Source organism: Xenopus laevis, chromosome 1S, assembly GCF_017654675.1.
Source record: "Xenopus laevis strain J_2021 chromosome 1S, Xenopus_laevis_v10.1, whole genome shotgun sequence".
Lineage (NCBI taxonomy): Eukaryota > Metazoa > Chordata > Amphibia > Anura > Pipidae > Xenopus > Xenopus laevis.
This window is the reverse complement of record NC_054372.1, coordinates 117,116,837-117,129,162: the sequence shown is the minus strand read 5'-3', so window position 1 is coordinate 117,129,162 and position 12,326 is coordinate 117,116,837. Positions and strand designations below refer to the sequence as shown.

The 12,326-nt window shown below is 36.3% G+C and overlaps 1 protein-coding gene across 2 annotated transcripts in view; it reads right to left on the bottom strand.

The window, feature by feature from the left end:
• LOC108705370 (programmed cell death 1 ligand 2) overlaps window positions 1–12,076 on the bottom strand; it is a 32,943-nt gene extending 20,867 nt beyond the window's left edge. The window contains exons 1-2 of one of the 2 annotated variants that reach the window (XM_018242228.2): window positions 12,009–12,076; window positions 3,410–3,545 (exon numbers count right to left, since the gene is read on the bottom strand). In XM_018242228.2, coding sequence (XP_018097717.2) covers window positions 3,410–3,487 — 78 coding nt within the window. In that variant the 5' untranslated portion in view covers window positions 3,488–3,545; window positions 12,009–12,076. Of the gene's footprint in view, window positions 1–3,409; window positions 3,653–12,008 lie in introns of those variants that run through there. The other variant, XM_018242229.2, reaches the window with a different exon arrangement.
• Window positions 12,077–12,326: the final 250 nt, after the last annotated feature.

Here is a 12,326-nt window from a genome sequence, read left to right as displayed (position 1 = left end):
TACCAAAACATAACATTTTAAAGTGGCGAACACTTTACAAAAACAATTGTACCTCAGCTTTATCATTTTCATTTTTTGAAAACTGATTCTATTTAGTAACAAAAACAGTAGGACATTTGGGGGTTATTTACTAAAATCTGAAAGTTTCTCACTATTTTCTTAAAACCACTTCATCCAAAATACTGTGCATATTTTCACACAATGTATAGATAAAATTACTCAAAAAAATCTGGTGCGGAAAAAGACTCGGTAAAATCGTGAAAATTTTGATTCAAACAAACTCGGATATTTTTGAATTATCAATGAAAACCACAAATTCTTTGCATTATTGTACGAAACCAAGAGCAACAATCTTCCAATTGTAAACGGGACACCTGCCATTGACTTCTACATGACCTCAGCACATGTGAGATGGAGTACTTGTTTATTCAGACTTTTAAAAATTGGTGTTTTCCCCTTTAAAACTCAGACCAGAAAAATTCTGGTTTTAGTAAATAACCCTCTAAAAGTTCACCTAATATTATTTCTCTAAGAGTTGCAGGCCAGCACAGGATGGGACACAGATAAAAAACATTCAGAAGTGAAAGTAAAAGTTTCTAGAGAGATTCTGTAAATAAGCTGTAAAAGCCACATTAAGAAGAGTTTTGCAACACTACAGGGAGTTTTCATGAGGGACTTTCAGCTCAAAACTCTTATAAGCTTCAGCATACTGAAATAAGAAACTTTATAAATACAATCAATTAAAAATTCTGTACCATTTCTGAAATAATCAAGTTTATTGTCACTATTCCTCTATCAGCATTAGTTTTTCTTCATTCTCTCTTCATGCAGCAGTTGGGTGTCAGATATTCATTGAAAGTTAGATCCAATATATCTTATAGGGGGGCTCCTTTTGCCTAAAAGATGTATGAGAGCTCATGTAAAATCACCAGAAATCCTGCCTCTCTACATGCAGAATTTGTGCAAAAGGCAGTTAATTTTGTTTGTACTGGAAACAGTAATTTGAATGAGCTCTACTTCATCTGCTAGGAAAGGAAGCCCCCCCTATAAGATATATTGGATCTGTCAATGAATATCTGACACCCTACTGCTGCAAGAATACAGAACGAAGAGAAATAGGTTCTGAGAGAGGGATAATGAAGATAAACTTGATTATTTCAGAAACAATGCAGAATATTTAATTGATTGTATTTACAAAATTTCTTAATTTAGTATGCTGAAGCTTATATTTTTAATTTTGGCGATAGTTCCCCTTTAAAGTTTTTGATTTTCTTAAGATATCCATGCTTATTTAACCACAGCATATTGGTTTGGCTATTTTCCTGTTACCTATGATATTACATTTTTTATTATAATGAGATATTTTATAATTATCATAGTTTGGTTATCTCTTCTTTACATTGTCTTGTTTAATTCATTAAATAAGAAATTAAAAAACATGTCAACCCCAAAAAAATATTTTTTCCCTAGTAAAAGAAAACATAATTTTAAGCAACTTTGCAATATACATTCATTACATATTTCAATGGTTTTTAAAGGAGAAGGAAAGGCTAAAATTAAGTAAGCTTTATCAGAAAGGTCTATATAAATATACCAGTAAACCCTCAAAAAAAACCACAGCATTTCTTTTTTGTGTACACATGGGCTTCTGTATCAGACTTCCTGTTTTCAGCATAAACCTCCAGGGCAGGGCTTGAGCATGCTCAGTTTGCTTCTCTCCCCCTCCCTCCTCCCATCCCTACTGTAATCTGAGCTCAGAGCTGTAAGTGAGAAGGGAGAGACTCAGGCAGGAAGTGATGTCACACCAAGCTTATATGGCAGCTTCTATCCTAAACAAACAGAGAGTGTCTAGAGCTGTTTACTCATTTATGGTAAAGCATTCTGCAGAATAAATATAGCGTTCTAGCTTGCACTATTGTGGCTAATCTGTAGGCAATAAACTGTCTTGGAGCTTTCCTTCTCCTTTAAGTTATTTGTATTTGTATTGCTATAAAAAAGCAGCGTTTGTCTTTCCCTTCTATTCTCTGCCTTGAGGCCTCTGTCTTTTGAAACAATGTAACATAACTGACCTGTCTTGCTGAGGAGACTGACTTTTGCAACATTTTTTAAAAAGTAACAACCGTGAGTGAAGCAAATGCTGCGTAGCAATTGCATTTACAAATAACTTTAAGCAATTTTTAATAGATTAATATTGTAAAGTTGCTCAACCCACATTTTCCATTGGACCGTATTATATAAGCTTCAAGGCCCTGCAAACATTAGTTTTCCCCCCATGTACTAAGGATGCACCGAATCCAGGATTCAGTTCGGGATTCGGCCAATATTGTGCCTTTTTCAGCAGGATTCGGATTTGGCTGAATCCTTCTTCCCGGCCTAACCGAATCCTAATTTGCATGAGCAAATTAGAGATGGGGACGGGAATCACATGACTTTTTGACATAAAACAAGGAAGAAAAAAATGTTTACCCCTTCCCACCCTTAATTTGCATATGCAAATCAGGATTCGGATTTGGTTCGGTATTCGGCCGAATCTTTCTCAAAGGATGCAGAGGTTCGGCTGAATCCAAAATAGTGGATTCCGTGCATCCCTTACTTGTACCATCAAAACCAATTACAAAACCATCTGCAAAGTCAACTAGATTACTTCCAAATAACAGTTAATGCAAGGCCTCCTTCATATAGAATGTTTTTGCAAACTTTCAGCTAGTCCAATAATATGTAAAGGGGGTTGCATGGGTCGATAAGCAAGTTTAAGCATGAGTTCCAGATACAGCCGACCATGGAGCAAAGTTTATTTCACACAAGGAATTGTCTCCTCATTAATCTCTGTTGAATCACCTAAAAACTGCAAACAGAAATATTTACTTGGTCATATGTGCCAAAAACTATGCAAGCAGAAAAGTGGTGGTAACTTTTTTTTTTAGAATTAGAGAAAAACAGACTTCTCATCCACCAGAGCATTCATATTTCAAGATTCAGCCCTGTACTAGACTTTAAGAATCACATATAACTATGGCACCTTTCTAAATTTCTGTGCTAGAAGTCCACAAAACAACACAGCATGTCAAAACCAGAATTACCACTTTGATATTCAATAAAAATAAAATACAAAAGGTCGCTATATAGTACTGGCACATTTAACAGAGATTACACCTCATTCATTGCCCCAGAGACGTTTACAATGTCTCATACACTACAGTGCAAACTAATTAAAATGACTGTATGTAGGAGAAACCCTACAAATGCTTTGCAGACGGTGCCCTGGCTACAATCAAACCTAGGACCTTAAAGCTGTAGGATAGCAGTGCTAGCCATTGCATAACATTAAATATGCATTAATGTGAAACCATTGTTAAGAAAGCAGACATTGTATAGTTTATAGTGTCAGCAAGTTCTGTGCATTACTCACCTCCTGCATGTTCCTGTGGATCTGTTGATTATAGCTGTGCTTTTTGCTCAAAGAGTAATCCTGCTGCTGTTTGATCATAGGAAAAACTTGTTTTCTAGTGAAAAGCCTGCTGCTTAACCTTCAGAATATCTGATTCCTTTGGAGAGAAATAACAAGAACGGGTACTGTCAGCAATTGCATGAACTCACAATTTGACTTCGATGCTGCTGCTCCTTACGTTAATATGAACTTCTCTAGAATGGATAGGGAATTTCCTGATCATGTAGTTAAGCATAGACTACTGTTCCTGAAAAATCAGATGCAAACAGTAGCAAAGGAGACAGAAGTTTTTTTGCTGATGTGTTATAAGTAATGAAAAACAGCTGTTTAAGCAAATAAACACTAGTACTACTATTTCTCCTTTAAAATATACAGGATTAATTGCCACATTACACACAAAATATGCAATGACAAGTCACATTCTCATTGTGCGCTGTCAATAAAATGCAAAAAGTAAGACTACATTTGTCATAGGAGCTGATGAGACAGTGCTGATTATTTATGAATTGATTTCTATGCTGTCATGTATTGTTAATCTGAAACAATTACATATGAACCTTGAATGCTGAATTGTATATTGTGTAGACATATTGTAAAAGCCAAAAACATGAAGTGTAGTATTTTTTCCATAATTCTCTTAGTTTTAGGTCTATATGGCACAATGTGTACACAGATTATTATTGCATTAAACTGGGTTCACTTCAAGTGTGGTTCACGTACTTGATGATAATCACAGCAATCCAAGCAGGGAAACAGAAGCAGTTGCTAGAAGCAATTTTTTAGCCTGGTGTGTTTTTCAGTGAATAAGAGTGCCATCCAGAGTCCATTGTTAGCAGAAGAATCCACTGGGCAGCGCTTAACAAAATGAGCCCCAGACACTTAAGTCATTGTGGGCTGTTTTTTGGCCTGCACTTCAAGGCACTGCGTCAACCTTGTTGCAGACACACAGGTCGGATTTCAGCATACATATACACAGTCTGAATATTTCTATCTTTGTGCCCCCTTTAAGTACTTTTCATGTGCTCTGGAGATTATGGGTCTAATAAACTTTGCTGAAGAAAAGGAAGTAGGTTAGAAACCCTGCTAAAAAAATCACTCTTGCAATGATTCACATAAACATGACTTGAAAATTTGAGGGAATTTACATTATTATGCACTTTATGAATATAAAGAGGAACACACATTTCTAAAAATAAAAGATATGGGGTTGGGGAAAGAGCATATTTCTAAGTTTTTGGGTTTTGAAGGAAAATCGTACGATCGTACAATAAAATCGCACTATGATCGTAATACGATCGTACGATGAATAAAATCCTCCGACTTCGAATTCGAATGACGGAGGATTCTGTTCGATGGTAGAATTTCTAAGTATTTTCCACTTCGAAATTCGACCCTTGATAAATCTTCCCCTCAGAAGTCGAGATAAACTTATGTCCCAGAATCGTTTATCCATTCAAGGTTGTACAAATTAAAAAAATAGAAAAGTAGCAAACTTCCTACAAAGTGCACTCTGGATCTTCATATAGAATAGACAGGGACTTTAGAACAGAGCAAAAATAATAACCAGGACCAAACTGATAGAAGGCTTAGGGATTATGCATTTGCAGCAATGTCAATCTGGAGAAGCTCTGACTCTGAGGAAGTGCGTAGCCACGAAACGCGTCAGACCTCAGACGCTAGATGTTTGATCAGATGTGAAACTAAAGTTATACCTTTTTAACCATAACCTTGTGAGTGGGCGATTCCTCTTGATGCCGGTGTGCGCTGCCACAAATCCTTGTGTGCAATCTGGAGAAGCCACTTGCTATTAAATTGTGCATAGCGGGTAGCCAGTAAAGTGGATGTGGCACAGCATATAATATTCTCAGTAGTGAAATCAATACAAATATCTGCATCTCTCTCCAAAGATGCACTTATTCTTAGCAGATTTTAAATTGCCCCAGATGAGGACTGGGTGTGAGCTTACATCTAGCACCATATGCAGATGTTCTAACATTTTAGGCTATCAAGAAGCAGAGATACCAAATAGCAAAAGCCAATTTTGTTAGGTACAGTACCTCCAAATACAACACTACATTAACTGAACAATTCTGCTTTTTAAGACAAATAAGGGCAGATTTACTAAAGGGCGAAGTGGCCATCACTAGCAAAAATTCCACAGAAATCTCATTCGCAGGGACATCGCCAATTTACTAACATGCGTATATGACAAATTTCTAGTAAAAGAGACTTTGTTTTGCATCCTATCACCAGAGTTTCCTTTGCCACCTTAGACCAGGCAAGCTGATAAGATGAGAGGAGGATGAAAAGCTACATCCTCCTCCATCTTATGTCAGTGACATCATATCCTGTATGCCGGAAATTCATAAAAATTATTTTTAAAAAAAGTTGTTTTTATTTTTATTTTTTAAAGCGGTATTGTCTTCAAAAGTCCTAACTATTAAAGATTTTTGTGTTTTTATACCAATTTTAGGGTCTTGCCACATTTGTTTTAGGGTGGGCTCATGTCTAGGGCATTAAAGGATCTCTTTAGTCTTTATTTTGCTTACATGGAATTTGTAATAATAAATGGCCACTTCAAGCATTTGCACCAACATCTCTAATAAAGTCATATATACAACCTATATGTACCCGCCCTATTCAAATTGAACTAAGATTAAGAGTACTAACAAACAAAGCTACGCTAGGCAGAAATGGGTGCTAATGAAAGATTGCTAAGAAATGTTGACGCTGACAAAAAACACAACTTTGCATTTTAGTGAATTAGTGTAGTGGTAACTAATTTATGCCTGCCGAAGTGGCATGAAATGTGGTGGAGTGTTAGCTGGCGAAAATTTGCCCTTTAGTGAATTTACCCCATAGTATTTAGTATATAGATTCTTATCTTGAACTATAACCTTTATCTGCCTTTCAACAAACGACACAAACTTTTTCATACATATTTAGTCAAAAATTATGTTAGTGGTTAGCAATATATTCAGACACATGGATACAGTTTCCACCTAGCTTAGATGCAATTAAATTTATGATATAGAGAAATACCTTTTCATAAAGGCTTATTTGTGAAATATGAATGTGAAAGTTTTGACCAGTTATTTCAGTACCAGTTTACCAGAGACTGGTGTAATTATTAATGATCTGTTATTCCAGTATGCTTGGGGCTTTGGAATTGGATCTCCTTAATTTAAGTTTGCTAAAAATCATTTATACATTAAAAAGGGATTCTGACATGGGGAAACGTTTTTTGCACCGAAATTCATTTTTCAAAAGAGCAAACAGTTTTTTTATATTTCTTTTTCATTTTAAATCTGACATGGGCTAGATATTTTGTTAGTTTCACAGGTGCTCTCAGCCATGTGACTTGTGCTCTGATAAACTTCTGTCACACTTTACTGCTGCACTGCAAGATGGAGTGATGTCACCCCCTTCCTGCGAGCGCACATGCGGATGCGCCAGAACAAATGATTATGTTTATAATAACCTTGTTGATAGATGACTTCAAACATTGCAGTGACTGATTCTACTTTCACTGATTGTACAGTTGCCATCTGGGCAGTATTTTCTGGCACAGATGTTAAAAATAATTTATCATGGCAATTTTATTTATAGTAACAATATAATAGGGACAGTATTCCTTTCTAGAACATGTGAGATCCCTAAAAGTTGGTGTTTTATGTTACAGTAGAAGTCAATTTTAAAACCTGGGTGCAGATTTTTTAATGCACTCCCCTCCTTGTCCCAGCTGAAGCACATGGAGCAGTCACACACACACATTTATGGACAAAAATGCAGATTTAAAAATTATGTGTGAAGGTGGCATTTTACAGGCACTGTTTTCTGCTGAATGTCAGCAGTGGTCAAGATACAATGTGTTACATTAAGCCTAACTACGCATAAATTGAATTCTGGCTTGTTGTGAGTAAACTGATACAGTGTTTTGATGGTCTAACCTCCAACTGGGGGCTTGGGCGTATTCAAATTTATGCTCAACGGCACTTTAAGGGATACGTTAGGTTAAGGCAGTTTTGCCACATATTTGTTCAGGAGAGGAACTACATAGCGATAGAATCTTTGACTTGTGCCCACCAGTGCCTTAATGTAGCCCTGGTCAGACTATAGAGATTAAGATTCCAGTCTTGTATTGTTTCTGTCCCCTTTGTATAGTGGGATGCATGTTGAATAATTATTTGCTTTCTTAGCAGGTATTTCATAATGTACATTTCCTATAATCTGTGCTTATATTTACTGTATGCTAGGCTTTCATGGTGGGTGAATTCTTAAAGGAAAACTATACCCCCCCAAACAATGTAGGTCTCTATTAAAAGATACTGAGTAAAACAGCTCATGTGTAAAACCCTGCTTCATGTAAATGAACCATTATCATAATAATATACTTTTTTAGTAGTATGTGCCATTGGGTAATCATAAATAAAAAAATTATATTTTAAAAAATAAGGGCCGCCCCCTGAGATCGTAAGATTCACTGTGCACACATACAAACCACATGTAAGGTCACATGAGCCAATTAACAGACAGAGTTCTGCCTTTTGCTTCCTCACTTCTTCCTGTTACAGTTAGGGGCAGATTTACTAAGGGTCGAATATCGAGGGTTAATTAACCCTCGATATTCGACTAGGAACTAAAATCGTTCGACTTCGAATATCGAAGTCGAACGATTTAGCGCTAATCCTACGATCGAACGATCGAAGGATTATTCGTTCGATCGAACGATTAAATCCTTCGAAACGAACGTTTCGAAGGATTTTAATACAACGATCGAAGAAATATCCTTCGATCAAAAAAACACAGGCAAGCCTATGGGGACCTTCCCCATAGGCTAACATTGAGTTCGGTAGCTTTTAGCTGCCGAACTAGGGGGTCGAAGTTTTTCTTAAAGAGACAGTACTTCGATTATCGAATGGTCGAATAGTCGAACGATTTTTAGTTCGAATCGTTCGATTCATAGTCGAAGTCGTAGTCGAAGGTCGAAGTAGCCCATTCCATGGTCAAAGTAGCCCAAAAAACACTTCGAAATTTGAAGTTTTTTTAATTCGAATCCTTCACTCGAGCTTTGTAAATGTGCCCCTAAGTGTTGTAGTATTTCTGGTCAGGTGATCTCTGAGGCAGCACAGATAGGGGGGAATTCACAAAAGTGTCGGTAAAATAAGTAACCCAGAAGTGGCGGTCGACAAATTTGTAAAATGTCGTACAAACGGCAAATTCACAAAGGCAGATGTTACCATCTCTGAATGTCTCGTAAGTCCGACAATTTTCTAAAATGTCGTATATCTTTTCATCGTACAAACGACATTTACCATGACTTTTCAAAAGACAATTTGACCGACATTTTCGTTTTGGAGAGCCTAAAGTGTCTGAAAAATTGTCAGTAAAAAAAAATGAGTTTACGAGTAATTCATAAAAATGTCGGGAAAAGTGGCGCCGAAAAAACCACGCCCACTTTTAACGACACTAATTCAAAAGTGTCGTACATGTCGGAAAATTTGCGGAGAAATGCTCTGTGAATTTGTCGGCTGTTGCTACGACACTTTCTACGACATTTTAATGACATTTTTTCGTTCCCGACACTTTTGTGAATTCCCCCCATAGAGTCACGAAATGGTGGTTCAAGGCAAGAGATGTAAAAGGGCAATATTTATGTAAATATATATTCCAGTTTGGTAAGATTCTTTAATATGTCATTCAATTTGATATAAACTATCTGTTGCTTAAGTATTCATTTGGGGGGTATAGTTTTCCTTTAAGTGTTTTTATGGTTGGGAGTTTTATAAACCGAGTGGCTTCAGTTACTATCCTTGTTTTATTAGTGCTTCTCTTGTGAGTTTCCCTTTTGTAAGGGGTTCCTCTTCCCTTGTTTAACTTTTACCGTGTTCACCCTCTGCATATGACTTATTCTATGGTTGCTACCTATCAGGTGTCAACCCAAAACCAACTTAATTTTTAGATGTTTTGACTTGGTTTCAAGCTTCTGCCTTGTACAGGTATGGGTCCTGTTATCCAGAAAGCTCAGGACCTGATGTTTGTTGATTTTTCCATAATTTGGATCTTCGTACTTTAAGTCTAATCGAAAATCATGTAAACATTAAATAAACCCAATAGGCTGATCTTTTGTTTTAGTCTGAATCAAGTACAATGTATTGTTTAATTATTGCAGAGAAATGGAAATGTTTTTTTTTAAAATTTGGATTATTTGGATAAAATGGAATCTATGAGAGAAAGCCTTTCCATAAATCAGAGCTTTCTGAATATCGGGTTTCCAGATAACGGATCCCATACCTTTATTCATTTGAAATGAATCCTATGCTGCACTATTAAACCCAGATCTATATTACTCAAAAGCTTTCCATCTACAATGTGAAAGCCAACAATCTAAGCCCATATATTCACTAACTACACACTTCCCAACAAGCCCCAGCCTTTTTCTTCCAGCATACTGTACTTTGTCCTGTTCTGAAAAACCTGTACATTATATTTTGGTTTCTTCATTGTTAAAATAGACATTTTTCCAGAGCATAGAGCATTTTTCCAGTAGTTATTTGAATAAACAAGCTATGCTTGCCTTCCATTAGTAAGTAGGCTTTTATCTAGTTACAGTTAAACTCCGCCAAGATTATTTTTCTTAATCTTGCTTTCTTCTTCCATACTGCTTATTATTATTCTACTGGCCTTTTCAGGTCCTCTACAATTTATAGTTAATGTTCACCAGATTTTTTTTTCTGAAAAGACAATGAAAGGAGTAGCCAAAGAATATGTATATACAGTATATATAGCAAGAAGTACCATTTTCCTTCAGACCGGCAACATTTTATAAGTGACATTTAAATCAGTTTATTTAAGTATCTCATCAGATATCAGTAGTATCAGGTTTTGCATCAAGCAGATTTGTTGTGGTATTTGAGAGGTTGTTGATAATGAAACTGAAAACAGGGGCAGTGAAAAAACTGTTCAATTAGTTTCACTTCTTCTGGTTGCAGCCACCTTAAAGGGTGCTACACTTTTAATTTAACTTTTAGTATGTAATCCAATGGCTAATTCTAAGCAAATTTTCAGTTGGTCTTCATTTTTTATAGTATTATTTGCCTTCTTCTTCTGACTCTTTCCAGCCTTCAAATGGGAGTTCACTGACCCCATCTAAAAAAACAAATGCTCTGTAAGGCTTATGTAATTCATATTTCAGTCTCTTATTCATATAAATGCATGGTTGCTAGGGTAATTTGGACCCTAGCAACCAGATTGCAAACATTGCAAACTGGAATAAAAAGCTATATAACTTAAAAACTACAAATAATAAAAAAATAAAAACCAACTTCAAATTGTCATGGAATATCACTCCCTACAGAGCACTAAAAGTTCATTTAAAAGTGAACAACCCCTTTAAGGCCAACAGCAAACTGTGCTTCTCCTGTGTTTTTAAGGCAAATGGAGAGAAGTGGATCCTTTCCTATACACTTCTGTGTGTACTGACAGGCACCCATACCTCCCAACTATCCCATTTTCTGTGGGATACTCCCAATTTTGACAGCTCAGCCCGTAGTCCTGGGTTTCTTACTGAAATGTCCTGAGTTTCTCTTTTATGTCCTGCACTGACTCCAGAAAAAGATACAAAAACTCTGAAACTTCTATACATTTGTAACAATTAACTTCATTAGCAAAACTGTTATAACATAAAACATGGCTGTACAACTCCCAGAAATGTGTTCAAGCTTTCATAAATTGCCACATTTTGTAAAATGGACATGGTAAATAGGGTGTGTGGTCACCTGCAAGTAGCGCAGATTTCCAGCAAACAACAAATTATCCAGTGTGTCGTAAACCAAACTGTGTGGAAAAGGGCTGGAAAATATTCTGGTACAAGCTAAATAAAAAAGCACAAAAGGCAAACTTATTTAAACTTATTTTGCTTTTTCCACTAACACGTCAAGAGAAAATGGTATAAGTTGATGTTGCATTTTCTACCTCTGCAAAGAAACTTTAGGATCTGGAATCATAGTTTCATTTTCATTTTTGCAATCCCAGAATTGACAATTTACAAAATATCAATCCTTGCAATAAAGCTAGAAATAAGCAATTAAAGTTTCTCTTAAAAGAGTTGTAATACCACTACTTAACTTGCATAGAATTTTTACATATTCTGTAGAATTAAAAGAAAAGTCTGCCATTGGTGGAGAGTGTATGCAATAAAACAGGATGTGAGCAATAAATCAGTGCCAGAAACAGATATTCTGTTGTAAACAGCTTTGGCTTATTCCCAGCTCATTCCTTCTAAATTATGCAGCTCATTTTTTTATTGTGCATATTTTCTCTATTGACTTTTATTACATTTGGAGATAATAATACAGCCCCTGAGATTTGATTTAAGCCTTAGCATAGCAATTAGAGGGAGTTCTTGAAGTACAGCAGCATTTAAATCATAGCACATGATTGTCTGCTCAGCAACTGAGATGAACTAGTTGTTTCCTAACTAATATTTCACCATTTTTTTTACCTTCACACTTTCAGCATGCTAAAATCAAGTATTTTTGCAAGCAAAAATAGAAAATACCTGCTTAAATCCAGAGCTGGCAATCAGACACTACTTTTAGCTCACACAGCCGAGAAGACTATTTCCACATTCACTGCTTCAGTGTTTTCACTTTCCCTTTTTCCTTCCCACTATTTCCCTCCCACTATTTGCCTTAAAGGGACATACTCATTGAATAGTAACTGCTATGTTCTTTTAGCATGAGGATAAAAGAGCTAATTCTTGACCTATTTGTAAAAGGCAAAAGTTGCCGCAAGACTGTCTCCTCTTGGATACAGACAGGGTCGGACTGGGGGGCTTGGGGCCCACTGGGACTGCTGTCCCCCCAGGCCCCCTTTT